The sequence below is a fragment of the Chamaea fasciata genome, unplaced genomic scaffold (assembly GCF_029207755.1).
Source record: "Chamaea fasciata isolate MVZ Bird 193981 ecotype frontalis unplaced genomic scaffold, bChaFas1.0.hap1 SCAF_1, whole genome shotgun sequence".
Lineage (NCBI taxonomy): Eukaryota > Metazoa > Chordata > Aves > Passeriformes > Sylviidae > Chamaea > Chamaea fasciata.
The window spans coordinates 34,799,618-34,824,540 of NW_027094086.1; the positions used below are offsets into that span (position 1 = coordinate 34,799,618).

The following is a 24,923-nucleotide window of genomic DNA, read 5'->3' on the forward strand; positions in this document are numbered from 1 at the left end:
GCCACTATCAGCCTCTTCTTGGACTCCCAAAAATCAGCTTTTTTTGTCCATCTTCTAGACACTGTGTTGAAGAGAGTTTGAGGCAAGGGAGGGGAGATCTCTGTTCATCCTGGAAGGTATGATGGAAAAAGCTATTTATAGAATTGAAAGGAAGACGTAGTGCTGTGGTATGTATCTTGGGAATTCTATTTAAGAAACAATTTCAGCGTTCATAATGAGTGGTTTGTTCTGCAGGCAACCCAAAGTACTGATCATTTCAGTCCTGTCTTCCTATGATGAATTTCATACGCTATTACCAGTTTTAGGCAGGTCAACCAGGTTTGATAATGTAGGGGAATAGATTAGTACAGTGTTATACTAAACTCTTTAATTATTCTGTGCTGGTTTGAGATCCCAGTGAGGCTTTTTATAAAGCTTTCATTTTTTGTCTGTTTGCTGTTGCATACCCTGATACCCCATTGACATTGCAGATAGATGTATTTAAAGTTAATGAAGTTAATTACGCCTCTAATTTAGTAGTTAATTTAACTGCTACAGTTAAAAAAGAAATAGGACAGGAAAAGACCTTAATCTGAGTTTGGCAGTTCTCCATACCTCCTTAGTATCTTTCCTTGCATTCCTTTTCAGTGTGCAAGGAGACATACTGAAACTGGGGTAGTACACAGTTCAGAGGCAGTGTGACACAAAGACTCTATGGGGCCAAGAGGAGTGGTCAGCTGGAAGCATCAATAAAATCTGTGTGTGTGTTCTGGACACTGTTTCTTGGCAAGTCTTAAGCTTTGTGGAAAATCTGTAAGTGGTTTCAACGTTAGGGGTAATGTTTGGGTCAAAGCAAGTGCTACATTTGCAGCATGTATTTTTACATTAACTTAACTGTTTTTTCTTACATGCTAAGTTTCTTACTTAGCAGAAATTGCCCAGAGAGATCATCTTTGGATTATTCTTTTAGTGCAGTGGAGCTCAAGTTAAAAACAGCTGTATGTTTCTCCACTTCCATTATTTCCAAAAGTATTATTTTAGGTTTTTCTTCTGAAGTCTGTTACTGCTTTTTGGGTGTTAGTATTTTAGCTGAATAGACAAGAGACTTTTTGATACTGCTTGAAGCTGACTAATACCCAGAAATTAAGTAAATTTGAGATATTTCCTAGGAAATATATTCTGGTAACCCAGTTTGGGGAAGAATGTACTCAGCATGATCTGTTTGGAATTCCATCTCGTTGAAGGAGAAATTGGGGTTTTTTGTTCCTCTCAAATTTATATGGCTTTAGTACTGTAAGTTCAAACTTGGTACTTTTTTTTAAATTAAACTGTTACCATAAGTGTATACCTTATTACATAGTTGGGAGTGTAATTCATTAAAGTTATCTTCAAATAAATACAGAATTTCTACTTTCATATTACAGAGTTTTGGAATACCTTGACATGGAGAAGGGCATTGTCAGTATTGTTAATGAGAGAAAACGTGGGGTCTTTTAATCATTTAGTTGCCACATTTTGTATGATACTGGACACAGACACTAGAATACTTGGATGGAAGAATGCAAGCAAAGTCAATTCAAGCAAAGCTTTAATGTTTTAATTTGATTTTCATCTTAATTTGATTTCACCTTTTTAAATATAAATAGTGATGTAATTTAAATTCATCTTCACTGCTTGTTCCTTGGATCTTATCCACCTGCTTTGACTTGAAAGAATTGAATGCAAATTGCTTCCCTCTCACATATGAACTCCAAACATTGACTTGTTTCCTTGATATAATAATTCCATTGAATTGTTGCAGCCTGTGCTGCTTTGGATAGTTCTACCTTCTGATTACCCAGAGTGGTTACAGTTCTTTAAAATGCGACTGCTTACTGTCTTGAATTCATTATATATTTAATAAGCTTTTATTCTGATGCTTACAGCCAGTATTAGGCTTTAGATGTGCAGATCCTTGTGGAATTAAGAATTATGCATGTGCTTCTCTGGCAGATAACATCAGTTGTTTAGAATACAGTATTATGGGAATGTAATATGTACTTGTTCTTAAGTACAATTCTGATGCAAGAATGGAAAAACAGAATGAAAGATATATTAAATACTTTCAGATGTGTGGGGTTTATCTAGCATCGTACTTTGTCATGAACTTGTATTTTTCCACTTTATGGTAAATTTTTTGCATTTTTCCCAATAGCAAGTTCCATAAGAATTCTTTTTCCTGTAATCTAATGTACAGTTTGATGTTGGTATCATGGAACTTAGCTCTGTGTAGCATTCCTAAGGGTAATGGTTTGGTTATTCCTTACTTGATGAGAATGTTATTCTTGACTTCTGCCAAAGTATAACTCTAGAATATTTCTAGTTCACTTAGTATGACAGCATAATTAGTTAACCAGAAGGAAATCATACTTAAAAATACTCATTTGAAATGTAGGCTATTAGATGTAGTAAATGTTTAAATCGTACTTTGAATTGGTTACATAGGGGTAAACAGTGAATTATTCTTAAATTGGAGTTTTGTTCAGTGTTATAATCCAGTATTGCCCACAGCACCTACTGGACCTACTTGGCCATTTTGATGTTGCTGTTTGGTGTTACTCACTGTCGTTACAGAGAAATTTGTTGATTTTATAGTTGCAAATGACATTAGCTGGTTATAAGGTGTTAAAGGAAGAAGGAGAAAACTGGAAACTAGTTTGATTTTTTTATACTGAAAGCTATAAGCAGTCTGAAGAGAGTAAGGAAAAGTGTTCAAATGACATATTAAAAGTAGTGAATTCAAGCTGGAGAGGTGAGAATGAAATTATGGATGCCTGTTGTGGTTTATCTCTGGCCAGCAACTATGCCCTACACAGCCTCTCACTGGCTTGTATCAAAGAGAGAGCTGGAAGGGTAAAAGTGAAAAAAACTTAGGGTTGAGATAAAGACAGGTTAATAAAGAAAAGGAAAAAGGAAAAAAATAGGGAGAAATGACAACAAAAATCAAACCCAAGAAACATGTGATGCAAAGAAAATGCAATAGCTCACCACCAGGTCACCAGTCAGGTGATCAGCCAGTCCCAAGCAGCAACTGGCAAACTGCACGCACACACCCTGCCCCATGCCCAAATTTCTTATTGCTGAGTGTGACACCCTGGGAAATGGAATACCCCTGGGGTCTGTAGGGCTTGGCTGTTGTGACTGTGTCCTCTCCCAACTCAGTGGGTATCCCCAGCCTACTCCACTGGTGGGGTGGAATGAGAACCTGAAAGAAGCCTTGACTCTCTGTAAGCACTGCTCAGCAGTAACTAAAACATTACTCAATGTTTCCAGCACAAATCCAAAACAGCACCTTATACAACCTACTGTGAAGAAAATTAGCTCCTGCCCAGCCAAAACCAACAACAAAGGTCTTAGATGTTTTCAGAGATTTCTTTGAAATGATGATGGTCTGTAGAAGTGTAGGTGAAATGGAAAATGATGTTGAAACTCATGTACGTGACTCATTTTGCCTGTTTGGTGAAACAGTTGATGCATACCATTGTAAAACTGCAAAATAATGTATCTTTTTGATCAGCTCTAGGTTTGGTGTGCAAATGCTTTGTGTATTTCCATTAATTCTGTTGCAGAGGTCACAGAATTCTATGAAGAGGTCTTCTGGAGCTGTGTGTGAATGGGAGATTCAGAAGGGGTTTGTCATTTCTGCTGCCCTTCTAGATAATTAGAATTAGTTCCATTTTAGGGCACATGATCATTTCAGTACCATAGAGTAATTTGAGCTGGTTTTCATAGTAATTCAGTGTTTACATCCAGATAATACAGAGGAAGCTTTTGTCCTTCGCTACAGTTTTCATCGCATGTTTCAGCATCTTAACATCCTCTTTATATTTTCCCTCCCAGAATGAATGGTGATTCTGAGATAACAAGCTTTTCGAGCTCTGAGATCCTCTCTGTTGCAGTTTTCGTTGTGTGTTTGAAAAGAGGGAGAGCAAATTAATCAATGTTGTCAAGTTTGGCTTCATCTTCCTTTTCTAGCTAATTTTTAGTTCTGCAGGGATTACTTTTTCCTGTTTAAAAGAATGCATCAATAAGCATTCCGGTTCATCTGTCTTTAACAGATTATTTATCTGGCATGAGAATTGTTAGTTACCTTTATTATAATCCGGTTTTCTGCTGATAATGCTTCTTGAATTTTTGTATGCTTCCTACTGGATGTGGTTGATACATGACTGTGAAATTTTACTGTGATTAACTTGTGTTCTGGCGTGGAGAGCAGAGGGAGCAATCAGACAGTGAAAGAAATTAGGTTTTCTCTATTCTCAAGGGCAAAAGTAAAGTTCAAGTCTGCTGTTTCACCTTATTCAATAGTACCATATCATGCTTCTCTGCAATTACAAATATTTTAGTCTTGTAAAAATAATTGGTATCGGCCACTGTAAGAACATTTCTTTTTATTTAACATAGGTTATAAAATCAGTGGTTTCACATTAATAGACTTGGGCAATGCTGCTTGAAATGGTAGTAACATTTAATTAGATTGACACTTCTATAAGCTTTTTACCTCAGGTCAGTTTTGTTGGAAACTTTAAACTTGGAAGTCATTCAGTTTTATGTGTTGGTGGATAATGTTTGATGGACAGATTTCAGAATATCTCAGGGAGCAGAGTTCTTGGGTGTGAATACTAAGGTGGGTGGTAAAATAGTGGAAGGTATGAAGATGCTGGAAAGGGAGGAAGAGAATTTCTTCTCCTTTCTGTTGGTCAGGAATTTGTCTTCAAGTGAGTAAAAGTTGTAGTGTCATAATCTGGAAGGAAGGTATAGTTAAACATTGTGGACCATGAGTCTTATTATTATGAATTACTGAGGAATGCTTGGTGTCTAGAATGCAGAATTATTTTCGTATTTTGTCTAGTACTGGGTAGCCCAGATTTGGTCAACTGCTGGACTAGCTGTTTCTGGGATGATCCACTGACTTGCTAACCTCTGGTACTTACTGGGGGTTAATGTGAACATCAGTCTTACCAGAAGTAAGATAGAGATTTTCAGATGATGTGCATTCTGTATGTTCAGTTTTCTCAGTGTTGGGAAAGTCATTTAATAAACATATTTGTTAGTAGTGATTTGTGATAAAATACCAAGCATGAGAACCTGTGTTAGGTAAGTGAATCAATATGGCCGTGTGAAATGGTAAACAAAGGACAGGGTGCAGACAAAGTGTGCTTTCACTGCATGGGAGCTCAGTTAGAAAGATTAGGTTGGTGTGTTTTTTGTCAGAATCAATCCATGCCACTAGTTCAGGGCCTATACACAAAAATCAAAGTGTTTGGTTTAGTTGATTATAGTCTGGTGTGTTTGAGCAGGACTTGATATTGGAATAGATCTCCTGAGAAGATTTCTTAAAAAACACACACACATATATTAATTCTTGATCCTGTACAGTTATTTCAAGTATGTATTGTTTCAACACTGGAAAACCTAGGCTTTATGAAATTCCCTATGATTTAAGCATGCAAAATGACTAGAGAATAGACAAGACTAGTCTTGAATCAAAGATGTTTCCTAAAATTAGTTCCAGTAATTTAAAATTATTTTGAAAATGTATTTTTAACAAATTGCTGAAAATGTTTGCCAAAAGCATTCAGCTAGTCATCCCTCTGTTATGATATATTTTAAAACAGTATGAAATAGAGGCGCTACAGACTTTTTTTCCTCTCCCTTAGTCATTACTGTGGTACCTAACACTGTTTAAAACCAAGGGTGATAATTGGTCATTCAGATTTCATATAAGAACTAGCAGTGGTTGATTGTTTGGTTGTGTTTCTGTGTAATCTATATTTGACAAGCAGTATATATATTTTATATCCTTTATGGGTAAATAAATAGTCGAAAAATATTTGTTTTCCTTATTATTTTTGTTTATGTCAGCTCTGGAAAGAGCTGGCCAGTGTCTTTACAGAAGCATTCCAGGGGTGTGGTGTTTAGCTGGTATTACTGGATGCAAATTAAAGCATCCCGTTTTGAATATAGATTTGCAAAGTAATTATGATACAGTTTGCAATCCATGCAGGTGGAGAAGTAGAGGTACTTACAAAACTATAAACATGTGTTTTCTGTTTTATCATAATCCTAGTTTCAAATGTTTGCCTAAATAGTTTTGCTTTCCAGTAGTTTTCTGTTATTTATTTCATATATGTGCTTATGATACCGTTTCTATAACTATGCCTTTGTTTCATTTTACAGAGGAAATAAAGGCTGAAACAGAAAAGCAAAGGTATGTGATAGTTCATAGTATAAAGTGATAGTGCTTTTAACATCTTGAAATGTGTACCATACTTATTCTGCATGGGGAGTATGGGTCTTTCTGAAAAGCATTTTCAACATGTTCTGGGTGGTTGGTGGTATCTGGAAATGTGCAGATAGTGCTGCTTTATGTGACTGGCTGTTCTGGTGCAAGGCACAGGGCTTGGGAGAAGCAGCAGAAGGTAGCTTAGAGGGAGCAGGGTGGTACTGTCTGACCAGGGAGTATGGGAAATAGGGATGAAAGTAGGAAAAGATCTCTATGGATGGCACAGAAATTTCTTCCACTGTATTGATGGAAGAGCCTTGAAGTAGATTCAGGGAAGGAGGAAGAATGCAGGTAAAGGACTTAAAATGAGTGATTAAGGGGAGGAGATTGGGGTGAGGAAGTGGGAATGAGCAGAGATAAGTAATGTAACTGGCAAAGATAGTGTCTGGGAAGGACATTGTTAGGGAATAGGTGTAGATTTGTGAAGGCAGTTCTTCAAGTGAAGGTAAAACCAAAAATGGACATTCAGCAATCTTCTGCTGTCAAGAAACTTCTAAGTATTACTAAGCTGTGGGATCTGTTATTGGTAGTTCATGTTCCACAAGATTGTCTGTTTTCCTAACCCTGAGTCAGGGCCATGTATTGAAGACTGTTCATACCACTTGTTGAAAGAATGGAATCAGTGGGTGAAACAGGGTGAAGGTATTCCTAGGCAGCTGGGTGCTGCTTGGGGATCTCTGTTCTGCCCTGTAACTGGATTTCAGTATTGGGCAAATCATTTAAATCACAGCTGTCAGAGTTGGATGCTAATGATTTCCGCTCCTGGATATTTAAGCAGAAATCTACAATTTTGGTTTGGAAAATATAATCACTTTTAGCTGGAATCAAGTCAGAGGGAACTTTGTTTCAGAAGATGTAAAGGAAAACTTAATATCAAATATGCAGAAAGATTTAGTCTTGCAGCTTATCGAATTGGGCACATGAAACTTAGTGGATGCATCTGATTGAGATAGTGCTTTGCTTTCCACCAGCAAAATGAAGTCAATACAATGAGCTCATCGCAAGATTGTAAAAATAAATTTAATATTTATGTAGTGTTTAGAAAATGTTGTATCCAGCACTACAAGGTTGTCTCAGACAGAAAGTAATAATGTGAATTTATAATAGGTTTTTCTTAGAGTGGTATAAATAAAGCCGATGTCCACATCGTGAAGCATGATAAGAAAAAATGCTTTACATTAACTATGCAGTGAGAGAGATTTGTTCTGGGCACTGTATATGGAAAAGTAATATCCAGTCCTGTAGTTAAATACCATACTAAAACTAATGAGACCACAGAATTAAAATCATTTATATAAATGTGGTTGAGCCATTTCTGAACTTCAGGTGCATAATTTCTGCCCTATCAATGTCTGAAGTTGTGATTTTTTGAGGGGTAGAATGTGTATGTCTTATCTTCCAATGGGCATTTCTAAATAGATTTTGGTTTCTTTGGTGTGGTCTTTATTTTGACAGTAGCCTTTTGCTGCTGTGAAGGCTTTGCTGGAATTGGAAATTGTGAATAGACTTGTCTATTTTTACTGTAGAGTCAAATTCTTTAGGTGCAGTAGAAAATACCGTTTTTCTAGGCCCTAGAATAGAGAAATTTCTTAGCCTATTAAATTATTTTCAAGTTCTTACTTCTGTAATTGAGATTCAAATACCCAAATAAGAGATTTCTAATAATGGGTCTTTAAATTTTTCCAATCCCTCTTCAAGGTAACTGATCTCAGTTAACCTGGAGTAAACTGAAGAATAGATAACTTCCACCTTCCAGAAATTTTTGCATGGAAAACAGCTCCTTTTGTTCTGCTATTTGTTTTTAAAACGGAACTGGTATTTGGTAGTGGTGTGGAGGGGAAGGGAATAGAAAAGTACAAGCTGATTTATGTAACCAATTACACAGCAAATGCAGCCAAAATAATTTTCCAAATCCATTATTTGATACATACCTTAGCCTTTCTCTATGGCTAGTACATAAATATCAGCATATTTCACAATTCCCATGCTTTGTAGATGCCTTGGTGGAAAAAAAAATTTGGGATAGTTTCTGGGTTTAGAAGCAATTCACCGACATTAAGAGGAAAAGTCTTGTTGAGTTTCTCTTCTCCTCTCCCTGCTATCCCCTTCCCTTACATTATCAGCAGCGAGATGATCTTAATTGAGTCGCTTTTCCGGAGACAAATGTGCATCATCCTCCATATTTAATATGTTGCCCATTTTAAAATAGCTTTCAATTAGGAGATGCTCCAGGCTTGCATAGTAGCTTGCTGTAGCATGGGTTCTTCATTTTCAGAATCTCACCATGGCCTGCTCCTTGTTTTGAACAATTCTGAGTTTATTTCCAGAGTGCTCTTTTTTAACTTAATTTTAATGGTTTCAGTGGACATAATCACTAGATAAGGAACAGTCTTGTCATAAGACATAAACAACAGATAACTGCCCTTTCATTCCTCAGAGTAAAGCTTTTATAGGAATATCAGAGAGATTCAAGAACATAAGAGAATCATGTACTTCCTCTGCAACTTACCTAATTAGGGTGTTGTTCAAAAGACCTCTGCTTCCAGCAAAACAGTACAGGGCAATAAATAAAGTAATGCATCCAACAAAAACCAAACCTCTGCTTTTCTTCGGGAAGGAAATGTGCAGGGATAAGTTCTTAAATCTTCAAAAGAGATGCAGTCAGTAAAAAGTAGCATCTTAATACTAATTACTCACTCTTAAGACTTAGAATTTGGGTGCCCTTTTTAAGCAACCTAAACAAGATCTGTTTGGATGTGGTGACAGACATCATCTCAAGGACATTCCAGCCTGCTCCTTGAAAAGGTGAAACTAATTTATATTGATTAGTTTAAGGCCCACTCCATAATGCGTGGGACTGCAATCATGCTTTGGATTTATAATAAACTCTTAGTGGTTCATTCTTCTACTTAGGGAACAGGAAATTTGAAGCATCTTTTGTAATTAGCAACATGCATGGGAGCTGTGTTTGAATGCAGTTGTTCTACCGAGATCTATTTGAGTTACTGCAAGAATTCTGTAAGCCTTCACTACAGAATATGACATTTTTGCAAGTTTTATAATACTGCTTTTCAAGCCTGTGTAAGACAGTGTCGTTTTCCTTTTATCTAAAGATACCTATGTGTGCACAAAAAAGTTTGGGAGTGCTTTATTTAGAGCTGATGAGTTATTCTCTGAAATGAAAATTCTGAACATCTTGCTTTAAGCCAAAGTCAAACTGCATTGATGCACTCAAATTAGTGAAAAATGACCCATTCTTAATTATCCTTTTGTGGTAAGTATTAATGAGCACAACCTTTTTAGAGGTGCTGTAATCAGTAAAACTTAAACAGCTCATAATTTTCTTGCTTTTGTACAGTTAGTTACTTCAGATAATATACCCAAGTGAGATGTGTTGGTAACCACTCAACTCTTAAATTCAGTAGGGTTACCTGAAGCAGAGATTAAGATAAAGATTCAACTTGTTTTGTTCTGTTAGTTTGTTGGTTTTGCCAGTCTCCTAAGGGGAACCCTTTGGTATTTGAAAGGAAGCAAGTCTCCCTGCTTCCAAACCAGCAGGTACCACTGGATGTCCCCTTGGTGTGCAAGTGGGTCAATTTGCCTGGTCCACAAAGGAGCCAGGAAGTATAAAAGGTGTTAAGAATCCTATATATATATATTACTATTGGTAGAAGTTTGTCTTTCCTAACGTTAATTTGTTATTTTATTTCATTCATAAACATTGTGGTGGTCAGAATGATTTGTGTGATCATTTTACAGTACTCTAATACAGTCATTCTGTTTAGTCCCCCTCATGGAGAAGCAAAGTCTGGTTCAAGCACTCTTCCACCTGTGAAATCAAAGACAAGCTTCATTGAAGCAGACAAATACTTCCTACCATTTGAATTGGCATGCCAGTCCAAGTGCCCCAGGATTGTCAGTACATCTCTAGATTGTTTACAGGTCTGTATGAAGATGAGTTTTAACTATCAGCTATAAAATCCAGTTGCTTTGGAGGGGAAGTACAGTTATATGTAATAAATAATGTCACGGGGGTTTTATTATTTTACTTGATTGCATGCACAACCAAATAGAATGTGTTTCACACAAAAGATGAATGTATGCCTTATTTATTATGTACTGTATGTATGTGTTTCTTTGTCTATATATGTTTTACCACAGTTACGTGTTTGGGTTATTTGTACAGCTACCTATTTTCATGTGTTTAAATGTGTGTTGAGCTAACACAGCAGGCATAGCATTAGCAAATTCATTTTATGCTATTTGTAAGTGCAGTAAAATATTTTCAGTTTGAGATGTGTAGTCTCTCAAAACTTTTGAGGCTTCTGTAATGTTTTCAGAAGAAAATCCGCAGCGTTGTATTTAGCCATTCTTTCCTCCAGAGCAGCCCAGCAGTGAACTCAGTGTACAGTCACAGGCATGTGTGCCTGGCCTGCTCTCGTACCATGATGCTGCTCTCTGTAGCGTGGGGATTTACAAATAATCTTGTGCCTAAAGCATTCAGAAGAGGATTTTGCTAATTTTGTAATAAATTCCACTTTTAAGTATTGAAGGCCTAGGGAAAGCAAAGGATACTGGAACACTTAAAACCAGAAGAAACACTAAAAAATATAACGCTAGCTAGTAGCTCAAAGAGAAAATGTTTGCAGGTGGTTTATCTTGTATGAAAACAATTGTGTGTCGACTACATATGAAGACTTCTGTGATGTAAGTTAGTTATTAGAATCCTGTTTGTTTTAAAACATTAACTGATGAACAAAACCTTTAATGTTAAACTTATTGACAAAGTTTGTACAGCAGTTGCTGAGTGAAAATGGAATAAAACCAGAGGGTATGTTAAAAAATCCTTGATGTTTTACGATGCGTGAGGTAAAAGGTACTGTTTTAATTATTCTGTACAAGTTAGAAGTATGAAGTGAATTGATTTATTATAACAAAAAGCTGCCTTAAAGCTCTTATTTACATGGATTTTTTTTTTTTCTTCTCTCCAGAAACTTATAGCATATGGGCACTTGACAGGGAATGCTCCAGACAGTACAGCTCCAGGAAAAAAACTAATTGATAGAATTATCGAGACAATATGTGGCTGTTTTCAAGGCCCTCAAACAGACGAAGGGGTTCAGCTACAAATAATAAAGGTAACATGTTTAACACTTCCTGTATTTATAGTGGTGGCAGCAGGAACACGTTCTTGACCTCAGAGTTCAAAAGCAGAAGTGCATAATTTATAGATGTCGTGGTACTGTTAAAATATTTTCTTCATCCTGTTTCTTGGAGGTGGAAACTCCCTGTCTTGTGCCCCCTTCCCCTAATTCCTCCCACTGCGTTTTGGGTGAACTCGTGGTTGTGGCCTCAAGTCTTGTACATAGACCACTGCGTGAAATTCATTCACAGCAGACCTGTGGAGTCTCTAATTGTGAGGAATTACTGTCAAACAATCCTGCACTCCCAGTGGGGGAAATGGTAATTAAGCAGCAGAATTTAAAATCTGTTCTGGAATTTGTTGATGAAATGCAATTAGACCTGGCAGTTGGACATTGCCATGGTAGCTTTGTACTGCTGTGTCATACACTTTTGCTTGAAGAAGGTCCAGGGTTTGTTTCCACAGCTTACATAAACGTTGCATGTGGAGTTTGTACAAATGTTTCTGGGGAACCTGTTTTCTGATTGCAGCCATTAATTATGGGTATTTGTTTCAGGAAATTACTATGCCAGGTACTAGAATTTAGCTGCCTAGTGGAAATGCTGTACACTGTTCCTGTAACAGCAGTCTTTGAATGGCTGCAGTGGTGAAGAGCAGTGAAGAATACAATTGAAGTTAGTTAAAAGAAATTGAGTGTTTGTTACCTCATAATCTTGTATTATGTATCCTGAGGCATTTCTTGCAGATTGTATTTACTTGCATTAATGCTAAGAATGTGGTTTGCTCTTCTCCTTTTCATAGCTCAAACCTTCCCCGTTCTTTTTTGCACTTCTCCAGCAGATAGTTGTTACTAATGTTGGTTCATGCTGCTGTTTTCTAGATTTGTTGTGTTGTTTTGCCCAAGCATTTATGATGTTTTTCATCCTGCAAAGGGAAGTTTTTATTGATTTAAACTTTCAGTGGCTGAAACTATTATAACTCTCTCTCATTGTAATACTGTCTCTCTGAATGCTTTCTTGTTCCAGTCCTCCCTGCCTGAAAGGGCTTTAAGAGCTAATACTCCTTCTGTTCAGGAGAAGATTTGAGAAAGTAAATTCTTCAACAGTTGTAAAATGCATTGTGTACACTCATTTAGTGCCTTAATTTTTTTACTGCTTAGGTGTAGCTAATTGCCATGTTAGAACAACTGGAAAAGTGGAGGGCACTGTTTTGACTTTGACTCCATATTTGTCCAATACACTGAACACCATAAAAAGCTTGAAAATTTTAAATAACCTTGGCAAAGACCAGAACTTTTGACTTTGGAAGAATAATGAAAATGCTAAGTCAATCATATTCTCTTAGGCCTCATAACTCTTCAGTTCTGAGATGAATGTGGACCCTGCTTCTCCAGTATGATTTGAAGGATGGATCATATTCCTTCTTCAACTCCTCTGTGGTTCTGGTGATTAGTATGTTGTCTGAAGAATTTTAATTCCATCAGGGAGATGGAAGGCAGCGGACCTGAATCTCCCGCTTTCTTGTGCTGGTGTTCTCAGGCTGTTACCCACAACATAAGCAACACTCCCACAGGGCAGCTGCTTCACCAACACCACAGTGAAAGCTGAGAACTTTGATCACTTGGACGCCTTCCTCTCTGGAGGATTGTCTTGGTTCTGCATGCAGAATGGGTGGCCCTTACGTAGCGTGCTACCCTCACTCTGGGATCTGGGAGCCATCATGGGGTAAGAATTAATATGCAGTGCTGTTTCCTAGTTACTGGGTGGCTTTCCAGGGGTGGAGTCATCTTAAGCCAGTTCCCAACTACCAGAGCCACTTAGGCATTCTGAAAATACCTTTCTGCTGACTACAAAGGAAATAATCTTGCTGACATCAAGAAGTGTAATTTGTCTTTTTTTAGTTATCTAAGCTTTAGAGTCATGTCCTGCAGTAGTTTTGATGGAGGCCAGTTTAACTTTTCCGCTCCTATTGCTTGCATCTTCTTGTCTCTGTAATGCCCTTGTTCTTCATCTACAGACTCTGTGATGAACCAGACTGGGAAATTGGCCTTTTCCTTCCTTTCCCTTGTAGTTCAGTTTGATTTGGTGTAATTCTGATGAGAAGCCATGTAACTTTATTGTGTAGTTGTTGTGGTGGGGATTCTTGTGGCAGAAACAATGCAAGTAATTAGACTGCTGATGCAATTAAAAGTGGTTTATACAGATTGTGTGAAATAACATCCCTTGATTTCATCTTTCTGCCTCCAGGCTTGCTTTCCTATGACTGCTGTGGCATTTGTGGTGTGTGAGTGCAGACTTGCACTGACAGTTGCAGAGGTCTTACTTGAAGTTGTTCACATTTCTTCTGGCCTTTTGGTGGCTGAAGAACTAAAACCATGGCAAAACTTTGGTTGTCTTGGGGTTTTTTGTGTTTGGAGTTGTTTTGTTTTTTGGCTTTTTTTTTTAATCTGTAAAGAAGAAATAGGGATGAGGAGGCAGGATGGAACATTATATCAACTATTTACACTCGTGTTTTCTTTCCTTGGTTTGCCATATGGAAAGTACATGCTATTATCTAGGTACTTTTACAGCTCAACTTATTAATGTTTGGCAGAGATTGTTGTGTGTGCTTGGTAGCTGTAGTCTGAAAAGTTGAATGTTATTTAGTGACTTTTTCTTAATGTCACTTAAGTTCAAAAATGATTTATCTGTGAAGGTTATTTGATGTATTTGTTGTTTTGTGGTTTAAGGAGTTCAGTTTCCTGTGTCCTTTCAAAAGTCAGTCCATACTAACACATTATTTTGTGATAAGTAAATGTTTGGACTTCAAGTTAGCTTAAAAAAAAAATTGTTACTGAAAGTAATCCTGTAGATGTCCTCAAAGGAAACAGAATTATGTGGTTCTAGTAGTTAATTCACACTAGAGAGAGGCGCTAGGGCTGCTGTGTTTTATGTGCTGTTCCAAGTACTCGAGAGTTTCCAGGCAACTGAATTACGAAATTAAGACAAAGTAAGCCCGTGCTGATCAGATGACAGCTGTACTGTGTCGTAAATCTTCCAGAGATAAGATGATCAGAGTTGGCTGAGAGGAAGGAAAAACTGACCCTGAGTTGAAAATTTTTCTCCTGATTGTAGCCACATTTTTTTGCTGTAACTGTGCTGTTCTAATGGAATACTCAGTGTGAGAGGAATCAAAAGGCCAGAGTTATAGATGGATGCGGGATGTATTTAGTAGAGGATGATTGTTAATTTAGTTTACTTTTTAAATTACCTTCGCTTTGCCTCTCAAAGCATGATGCTTCCTGAGCTGTTCTAATGCATTTGTTGTAAATAATAGAAAATTCACTTGGCAAACATGCTTCAGGCTAAAAGAAAAAATACTGTGGGTGGCACACAAAGATATGTTAATCTAACTCAGGAATTTATCCTGGAGATTTTTCTCCTTTCCCAAAGCCATCCAATGGTTGTTTATAAACACAAATAAGCTTTATTTACAGTAAGTAGGTGGCAGCACAGAACAGTGGGGTCTTTCCCAAACACAGAACAGTAAGCATGAAGAACTGGAGGGAAAGCATGAGGAAACAAACTCACAGTCAGGATGGTAGCCAGTAGTTTCAGGGCAAGGAAGGCATGTTGGCTGTTGGTATTTTTGCAGGCTTTCTGACTGTCTTGGTTTGGAAAGACAGGTGTCTGCTAAAGAAGGTAGGAGCCTCCCTTGAAGATGTTAACCCCCTCTCTCTGAATTATAGTAATTTTGAAATTAAGGGGCTCTCAGGCAAAGATGTGAGAATAGGAATAGCAGTTCTTTACTAGGAAAATTAAAATAAAAATGCAATAGAAAAAAAAAACAGCCAAAAACAAAACAAAACAAACAAAAAAAAAAAACCACTGACCAAGTCAGAATACAACCTGACACCCTGTTGGTCAGGGTATTGGTTGCAGTCCAATTAAAATCATGGCTCCTGGAGTGACAGATGTGGTTCTGTTGAAGCAGTGATCCTGTAGAAGGGTGTCGTTTTTCTCTGAAGGTCCAGTGGTGGTGTAGATGGGTCCAGTCTTCCTCTGGGAATCCACTGGAAACAGGCTGCTCTGGTGTTCTGAATCTCAGGTTTTATCCAGGTTGGAATGCTTGGCTTCTCCCACTGGGGGGGAGCATCTCACAGTGGGATGATGTAATTTTAACAGTCATGCAGTGAGACTCAATGGCCCATTAACAGAAGATATCCCCTGGAGGGAATATGGGTCATGGAAGAGATAAAGAACACTGCCCCACTTGGTTTTAACAGCTGGCCCATTAACAGAAGATATCCCCTCAGAGTTATGAGGGATGGGTCATGGAAGAGAAACAGTGCCCTACCTGGCCTTAACAGATGGTAATAGAATGCATACCTCTGGTTACATCTTGCATTGCAACCCAAGACAGTGACAAAGAAAGCTTTTCTGGAAGGACCTGAAGGAGAATGAGATGAGGCTAACCTTATTCAAAGATTTCCTTCTGTTTCTAAAGAGCAGCAAAGTGAAGGAGTAAATAAAATAGGTTTTTTTTTTTTTTTCCCCCTTATTTCTTAGTTCACAGTGAAGAATACGGTGGAAACAGATGAGCTAAGTGTGACCGAAAGGAGTGGCAACTCAATTGCAATAAGCCTTGAGCTTTACATGGTAGAAAAAAGCAGCAACATTATGCTGTGACTCCATAGGAGGAGCTTGCTGTTCTGACCTCTGCAGAGAGCCATTTTTCTGTCCAGGCTTTGCTCCCAGATTTTTCCCTTACTCCATCCCTTGTTCTACCAGGCATTCAATAGTCTGCATCTACTGAAATAATTTTTAAAACAAACAAAACCCCAGAACTAAACACCAGAGTACCACCTGACGGTGCTTTTGTTTTCTATGATTTTTAGTTGTATTGATGAGTTGCTTTTAACGTAGCACAGGTGGCTTCATGCTCTGGACCTGTTGCAAAGTAAGATTAAGAGTGTGACTTGGAGGAAGGCAGAGCTTTTGTTACGCCATCTCTCAAGGAGGTTTTATATGGCAGTTTCAGATTTTGAGTAATCCTGTTTCACTGGGGGCTGATGTGATTGTCCTCTGCTTATCTGTCACTCCTCTCTTCTTCCTCATGTTGGACATAGTAGTTGTTTGATCATAGAGTAAGGGGAAGTAACATGGAGGAAAGTACTATAATGAGAAAGGAAGGGTTTATTTTTCTAATGTGTGAGTTCACAAGGGTTTCAGAGGAGCAGTACTGCCACTCCTGATCATAGCATGTGGTTTCTCAGGGTTAGCTGTCATGCCACTGTGATAATGATATCCTCTTTTGTGATAGAGAATCAGGTGATGATGTCCAGGGCACATCATCAAATTGAGCCCTAAATGGAGTCTGTCAAGAGGGAAGGATGTTCAGAAAGTAATTGTAAAATACTTCCTGTCTTGCGTTGGTTCTTGTATTTCTGCTGGATTGGCATACTAGCAGAAGAGAAATGTCACTGAGATGTGAAGTTAGAATGACTAATAGCCTGAGGATGACTCTAAATTGTAAGGAAGATGGAAGATATTAGCAAGAGATCAAAGCTAAAAATGCTTATCAGTTTGCAAATGTGTATGGTAGTCATTAAGATTCATATCTAGTGCCTGGGAAGGAAAGAAACCCAGAGAAATGACTATTAAGAGCTCTGTAAACTCTAGAATAGTTTGATATCAGCAGGGAGATGCCCTGTAGTAAGACTGATTCCTCAGGCTGCACAGAAAATATTATTCGGTGAATTTGGATTAATATATTAAGGAGGTATGTCTCAGTGTGTTTGAGGAGTTTCTTTGCCTCCACACCTCTAATCAGGTGGTGTGAAAAGAACCGGGCTCTACTATTCATAACAAACATACTGAAAAAGACTTAGGAAATTCAAGCTGTTAAAGCCAATTAAAACAAAACAGCACATAGTCTATCTGTAGACTTGTCACCTTTTCTGCTAGCTGGCTCTACTTTCTGTTATTAAAAATTGGGGGAAGAAACATCATAAGACATCACTGAGCTGAGATGGAAGTTAAAATTGAATTTTCAAGTATCACCTTCTTACTCATCCAGATTTAAGAAGGAGAGAGAAGGTGTCACAAAGGACTGACTTTATGAATGACATCACTAGAACCAGAGATGGAGACTGGATCCCCCTGCACCTTTCATTAGTGTCCTAAGTGCTCGGCTGCTAGAGACCTTGTCTTCCAAGTGAAAAGCTGTAGGTGGTTCTTAAGCTGGTGTATTAAGTGTCTGTGTGTACATGTGTCAGTGGTATAATTTGTAACTGAGTGAAAGAAATATTAACTAAATCTATGTACTGTACTGGGTCCAGGCAGTAGTGGTTTGGAAAAAATAGCTGTTCGTGGCTGGGATCCACTTGTTCAGCTTGTTTTCAAGAGTGACTGATTTCACTTTTTAAGGAGTTTGAGTGAGTGATGGGTACTGTTTCTCCACTTGCTGCTTTGTGTGTACAGAAGTTCTGACAATGTCAGTAAGAGATCTTCGGTGTGGTTTGATTAGTAAATTACCCAACACTTGAAATAACTTTTGTTTTTAACTGTGAAAAGTTTTAAAAAGTAGAAGCTTTTCAGTGCTTCCAGTTCTTTCTGTCTTACCCTAAACATCCCATTAAATGATAACTGTCAAAGTTTTTAATGCTCAAAATTCCCTCATTCTTTCTACTGGATTACAGGGATGAATATAAACTGTTGCAAACCAGGCTCTTCCCCTTTCCTGCCACTGTTCAACACACATCTCTGACAGTGTTTTCAAGCCCTGTCCTATTTCTGCCCTTTAATCCAGCCTGCCTCTGCCTCACATAATTTGTTCCTTACTTCTGTGTTATCTGATCTTTCAGAGGCTTATGTGCTTTTTTTTTAAAAAAGAGAAGCGGATATTAGCACAAATAGGAAGAAATGAGTGAATTTCTACATAGGGAGCAACATAATTTTCTGGCATACACCAAAAAAGGCTGTTATAAAGGGGAGTTGTCTTAGTATAGCTGTCTGATCTCATAGTCAGTCTTTGTCACATTTACATTTATTTCTAAAACAACTTTTGGACTCTTTGGCTTCCCTTCCAGGCTTTTACTGGTAGTCTGTTCCTGTTTGGTGTCTAAAAAATTTAAGGATGACTTCTATTATCTACTTCTCTGATGGCTCCGTTGGTTATTCCTTGCTGTTACATGCTATGAAGCATGTAATTCTTAAATTTGTTGATTAAAAACACTCAGTTTAATATAACTGGTAAATGTGATTTTCCAATATGGCTACAATAGTATGTGGGAAAGCATAATTAAATTGCTGTTCAAGATATGTATTTAGATATGTTGTAGAAGTAATCCAGTTTTGGTATTTATTAATTTGTAGGCTTTTTGATTGATAAAAGTTTTGACTGGTCAATGTATATGTGTGTATGTTTATTTAGGCTTTGCTCACTGCAGTAACATCTCAACACATAGAAATCCACGAAGGAACAGTACTACAGGCTGTAAGAACATGTTACAATATCTACCTAGCAAGCAAAAATCTTATAAATCAAACTACAGCCAAGGCCACTCTAACACAAATGCTGAATGTCATTTTTGCACGTATGGAAAATCAAGCAGTGAGTATCTCAGTATCTTTATCTAGAAACTACCTCTTGAAAGCAAACCAGCTTGAGAGATTTGTTTCATCATTATTAATGCTTTTTGGCTTTTCTAACTTGGGTACTCTGGGGAAAAAATCTGGGATCTGATATTTTTCTTCTTGTGTTTTGCACTCTGAAATAGGTGGAAAATAAGGAGTTTGGGAGTGGGGGTGGTGTACAGTTTTTAAACTTCTCATAGTGGTCTGCTATATTTAATCGATGTACTTACCTCAAAGTACATCTTGTTTTGGTTTGACTTTATGTGTTGTCATAATCCATTAGACAAGTCACAGAAGTTCTTCCCGTACTGGGGTTTCCAGAACAAGGGATCAAAAAAAAATGGTTGCCTTGATGTTTTTCCAAGCACTCCTTGTTTATTTTCACATCTACTCCCTGAGTTTCCTTATAGGGCAGGCAGACAGCTCTTGGTTCTGTGGTTTTTGCTGTGTGGTCATCCCTTCTTTTACAATGAAGGTATGAACTATGTGCCTAGTTGGGAAGCAGCCCTCTTGCAATGGATTATCCCATGATACTGAAGTTATTGTTAATTAAACAAAGATGCATTTTCTTAAACTGTTACTGTGTAAGCAGAAACAATAGAGATGTCATCTTTATAACATTATGCATATGTCTTATGGTTTTATTTTGATAGTGAACTTCTTGTGTGTTTGCAATGCTTTTGTAGCTTCAAGAAGCCAAACAGATGGAAAAAGAAAGACACAGACAGCAACACCATCTCCAGCAGTCTCCAGTGAGCCATCATGAGCCTGAATCACCTCAGTTGAGACATATTCCAGCACAGGCTGATCAACTGTCAAAAGACCATGAGAGAGAGCTTGACCACAGCACAAATGATGTGGACAAGAACCTTCAAGAAGATATTGAGGCAGAAAATGGATCTGACATTTCTAGTGCTGAAAATGAGCAGACAGAAGCTGACCAAGCCACAGCAGCAGAAAGTAATCAGTGTGTATTTCTGTTTGATGGAGGGAGGGAAAAGGTCTGTGAAAAGAAAGGCTTGGTGCTTGTCTTTTTTTTCTCTCCCGAATCTGGAGTCAGGCATAAGTTTTCAAGTAGTTACCTAATGCAAAATGCCCATTTGTCCTTGTTACCACTGTCCATTAAGAGCATCCTGCATTTTGTAGGAGTCTGTATCAAAAATTCCTTTTTGGATCTCTGTAATACTGTGAAAGTTTTTGAGAATAGCATCTCAAAACTCTCAAGTTTTCAGTGTTTTAATCAGAAGATACAAAATTGATGTGTTTTGTTGGCATTAGCCTGTAGATTAATTGCCATTTACAGGTTAAGCACTGGAATTCTTACGTACTACAAATACCTATTTTTGAAGCATCCAAGCATTTATTCTGAAATATTAAGTGCAAGCAAAATACCTTCTTAATTTCAGAGTTTCTCATTAATACTTGTTTGTGTTTGTTTTTCTTATAAAGATCTTTCTAAAGCTGATGGAGGAACATATGATGGTGAAAGCAATGAGTGTGAAGAGAAGGCACAAGAAATTGTAGAAAGTATTGTGCAGGAAATGGTGAACATAGTAGTTGGAGGTATTATATTATCTGTTTAGTCAGTGGCAACTGTGTGCTGGTTCTTGACTTTAAAAATTATTTTACCATTTTCAAATACTTAACTAAAATTTATCATCACATAAATATGACTTACATGCTAAAGAAGACAGTTGTGCTGTCAGACTTTAGCTGTGCATTATTTAACAGTAAAACGGACAGGATTTCATACACTGATTTACACTCTTTATATTGGAGACTAATGTTCTTTTAAATACAAATTCTTGATGGTTTTTTGGTTTTGTTCCATTAATTATTGTTTTTTGTTTCTATATGAACACTTCAGAAGTGGGTCCCTCTCTGTAGTAGCCTCACTGTGTCTCATTATATTTTTCACTTTGTTGTAAACTGTTGATCAGACTAGTGAGTGATGTCTTATACTTCTTGGAAACTTGGTAGAGTGGTGACCCTGACAATGTAAAGTTACAAGTAAATTTCTTACTGTAATTTTCATTAGTGAGAATTAAGAATATTTACAATTTTTATAGTTCTGTAATGTCATGTAAATTCTGTCTTAAGCTCCCCCTTATGGTTTTTTTAGTATTTAAATGTTGGTTTTAAAAGCTCTTTTCAGTTTTTAATCTCATGTAATAGTTGTTAATTTTTACATCTTTTCTGATAGATATGGAAGGGACTGCAAGTGGTGATGGCACAACTGTATCATTAGAGGATGGGAGTGACAGTGAAAACATTCAGGCAAATGGAATTCCAGGGACTCCAATTTCTGTTGCTTATACACCATCTTTACCCGATGACAGATTATCTGTCTCTTCCAACGATACTCAGGTACAGGCAGATAGAAATTAGGAAATACTGAAAAAAATATGTTTTAAATGTTACCCAGTGCTTGTGCAGAGAGATTAGTATAACTCCATAAAGCAGGTTACTGAGATGAATTTTAAGAATTGAGTCATGTTACTCTACTTCAATGCACTATTTAAATGAAATTTTTCTGAATAAATTTTGTGTGTGTCTTTTTTTATCCCAGCATGTTTTCAGTTGTCCCATGGACTTCACTCTTCAAGAGAACTCAGTTTCCTGTTTTGTGAAGTGCTCCTGAGAAACTGTTTAGCTAGTATTCAATATACATAGTGAAGCATAGAGCCAATTATACACATGCCTGTGTAATTTTAGTGTGCTCTTTTCAAACAATAGAAATTTCGAGCTGATTTTATTGCAGTGATTTTAGATCGAGTTTCATGTCTGAGTGGATTTGATTTTCATTAACAAAATATATGTAAAAATACTCTCCCTCTGTTTTATGAGACATCCATGTACTTGTCAGCTGACCGAGTATATCTGCTGTCAGAGTGTACTGAATAACTCTGTTTGAGAATAATAATTTTAAGTTCATAAATTTAGTCACATAGGCCATACAAATAGAAGACTTAACATTAAACACCTTGCTTATGTATGGAACAATAATACAGAATTGCAAGAACTTAGTAATAAGGGTGTTTATTTTACCATAGAAATTTTATCAAATTTATCTGGCAGCAGATAGGTAACTATTCATGATCTATTAAAATGTCAGGTGTTTGGGTCTTTTTAAACTAGTTATCTCCTGAAATTGCCTGGCAGCAATTCATTGGAAATTATCATACTCCTTAGCTTGACCTATCTAATTTCATGACACTGTTGAATTAATTCTGACTTCTTACTGAGTAGGCAATTTTTAGTAGTTACTTTCATTTCAACTGGACTGCAGAATGTTGCGTTTTAGTCTGGAGACCATAAAGCTAAAGTGAATTGCCTAAATTTGTATAATATATTAACATCTTATTGCTCGGAGGTGGGGATTTCCCTACACACCCTGCTAATGCAAAATGGAATACTGAAATATGTTAACTTCCTTAGGAATCTGGAAATTCTTCAGGACCTACCCCTGGTGCTAAGTTTTCCCACATTTTACAAAAGGATGCCTTCCTTGTATTCAGGTCACTGTGTAAACTCTCCATGAAGCCCCTGTCAGATGGACCACCAGATCCAAAGTAAGTAGAGCTTGAAAGTTTTCTTAATGAATCTAACAGCAAAAATAAATTATTTAAGGAACATTGTGAGTTCTCTTACTGAGAAACTAAGGGTATGGTGAAAAGAGCATAGAAACTTTGGAAAGGTGCTTTTATGTTTTAATGCATCTTTTGTATACCTGTTCAGAAGTTTCTTAACACCTATCCTTTTATAAGTACAACATGTTCTTCCTAGTTGCTGTTTATAATGCCTTTGAAAAGAGTTTGTATAGAAGATGATCAGGTATTTCTGGCCCTGCTCACATTGCTCTGCTTTTGGCACCTTCTAGGTTTGTAACCGTTGCTGGTTGTGCCCCATGATTTCTTTCATCTCATGCTTATTGCTCTCCATCCAAAACATAGCTCTGTACTGGCCACTGGATAGAAAATTAACTCTACGCCAGCTGAAACCAGCACATTTGTGTATGCAGTACACATCCTCAGCTCTACTTCATCTTCATATAAGCTCCTTACCTGGAGGATAACTGGTTATGATAAATTCATGATGGATTCTTTGTTCAGGTTGGACACTTCTGTCAGCCTACTTAATCAAAACACAGATGTTCGATAACAGTGATTTTATTTGGCTGTTTCTTCTGACTGAAGATACCATGTCTTCAGTTGCATTTATAGATTTGCTGTTAAGCAAATATAGAGTCTCATCTATGGATAGGTGCCAGTATTAAATTGGAGTGTCGGCGGAAAGGTTTGCTTTCTGGTCTTGGGTTTATATGCATATAATTTGTAGACATTTTATTTGCTCATTAGGAACAATTGCTAATAATTTTCAAGGGGAGTGCTTTTTTGTTCTAAGGAGTGGTAAGAGATCAAATTGAAACTGTAGTATTATTTCAGATGACAGTGAAAGGCGTGGTATTCTTCAAAATAAAATCAGCTTTACTGTTCTGAGTCTAGCTTTTAAAGCAGGTAACTTTAAGACAGTTTAGTTTAATCTGTGATGTGTGATGTGGATTTAATGAGCTGGAAAGATACGATGTAGTCAAAAGGGTTTGAAGGTTTAGTCTAGAAATATTTTTAAATTATCTAGCAATGTACTATGGAAAGGACATTAGAGAATGAAGACTGAGGCATCAGGGTTTTTCTCACTATTTCTGAGAATTGTCTTCCAGGAAATGCTATGAAAATCCTGTGGTTTTAGTTAGCACTCTTGAGACTAAAGCTGTCCATTTATTAAAGGCTTTAGTGGATTAACTCCCTTTGCAAAAGTAGTAATAGCTATTGAGGCACTTGGAAAATCTTATCTGAATCCATGGAGTCCTTGACATTCATACTAGAACTGGTGAAGCTCTTCATACAAAATAAATCAGAGAAAAAGGCATTTAGGGCACAAAAATTCATTGCAAAGACATTTGAAGATATCCCATATTTGGAGAAATGCCTAGAAATTATCAATGGTTCTGAGTCATTGATGGCTTTTTGAACTATTACAAACATGCTGTAATTGGAAGAGGAGGCTTGGCTATCTATGGCATTTCAAGAGTCTTATCTGCCTCTTTAAAATCTTATTTTCAGTGAAATTTGTTATGAAGTCTGCAGTGAAAATATTTTGGATATTAGGTAACTGAACTTGAAGCTTTACCTTAAAATCACAAGCCTGGGAGTTAAGATCAGCATGTTGTTTTCTGGGAACCTGGTTAATGTCTTTGTTTCTCTTTTCTCTGGAATAAAATAAGATGAAGGTGAAATATAGCTTGGAGGTTTGCTTGCTGGTTTTTGTCTTAAACCTGTTTCAAACCTTAAACCTGTTCTAAATTAAGTGAGCTTTGGATATTATACAAAATTGTTGAGGTCAGCATGTCAGAATTTCAGTTGGGTGCTGACACTTGCTGGAAGTAGGCAATACTTAATATTTTATTTATGACTGAAATTCTCTTTATATTTAAATTCTTATATTCCATAGAAAAGTATGATCTGGTCATGTGCTGTCTGCACACCTGGTACTATGTGATACAAAATCAAGCTTTTTGCATCAAAAGAGGTTGTTATTCAGCTTCCATGCAGTGCCAGCATCAAGCATTTTCCTGAAGAACTCTTACAGAGAAAGTTTTGGATTGACTTCGACCTGTAGCACATTAGGAGATATGTGAGGGACAAATTCCTCACTCAGTTTTAATGGCTGTTTTCTTCTTTAAAGCATCTTTAGAAAAAAAGTCTACTGTTGGAATTACATTTTGAGTTTGAAGTGTTTGCAGTGATATCCCCATTCCATTTTGTTGGGCAGAAGTAATTGAGTTTGTTTGCAACATACT

General features: G+C 37.1%; 1 protein-coding gene across 1 annotated transcript in view; it reads left to right on the forward strand.

Annotated features, from left to right (window-relative positions):
* Positions 1–24,923, forward strand: part of ARFGEF1 (ADP ribosylation factor guanine nucleotide exchange factor 1) — an 86,594-nt gene that overhangs the window by 19,700 nt on the left and 41,971 nt on the right. The window contains exons 2-9 of the mRNA XM_066180386.1: positions 6,199–6,229; positions 10,090–10,246; positions 11,296–11,442; positions 18,861–19,040; positions 19,750–20,023; positions 20,513–20,626; positions 21,267–21,430; positions 22,502–22,635. Coding sequence (XP_066036483.1) covers positions 6,199–6,229; positions 10,090–10,246; positions 11,296–11,442; positions 18,861–19,040; positions 19,750–20,023; positions 20,513–20,626; positions 21,267–21,430; positions 22,502–22,635 — 1,201 coding nt within the window. The remainder of the gene's footprint in view (positions 1–6,198; positions 6,230–10,089; positions 10,247–11,295; positions 11,443–18,860; positions 19,041–19,749; positions 20,024–20,512; positions 20,627–21,266; positions 21,431–22,501; positions 22,636–24,923) is intronic.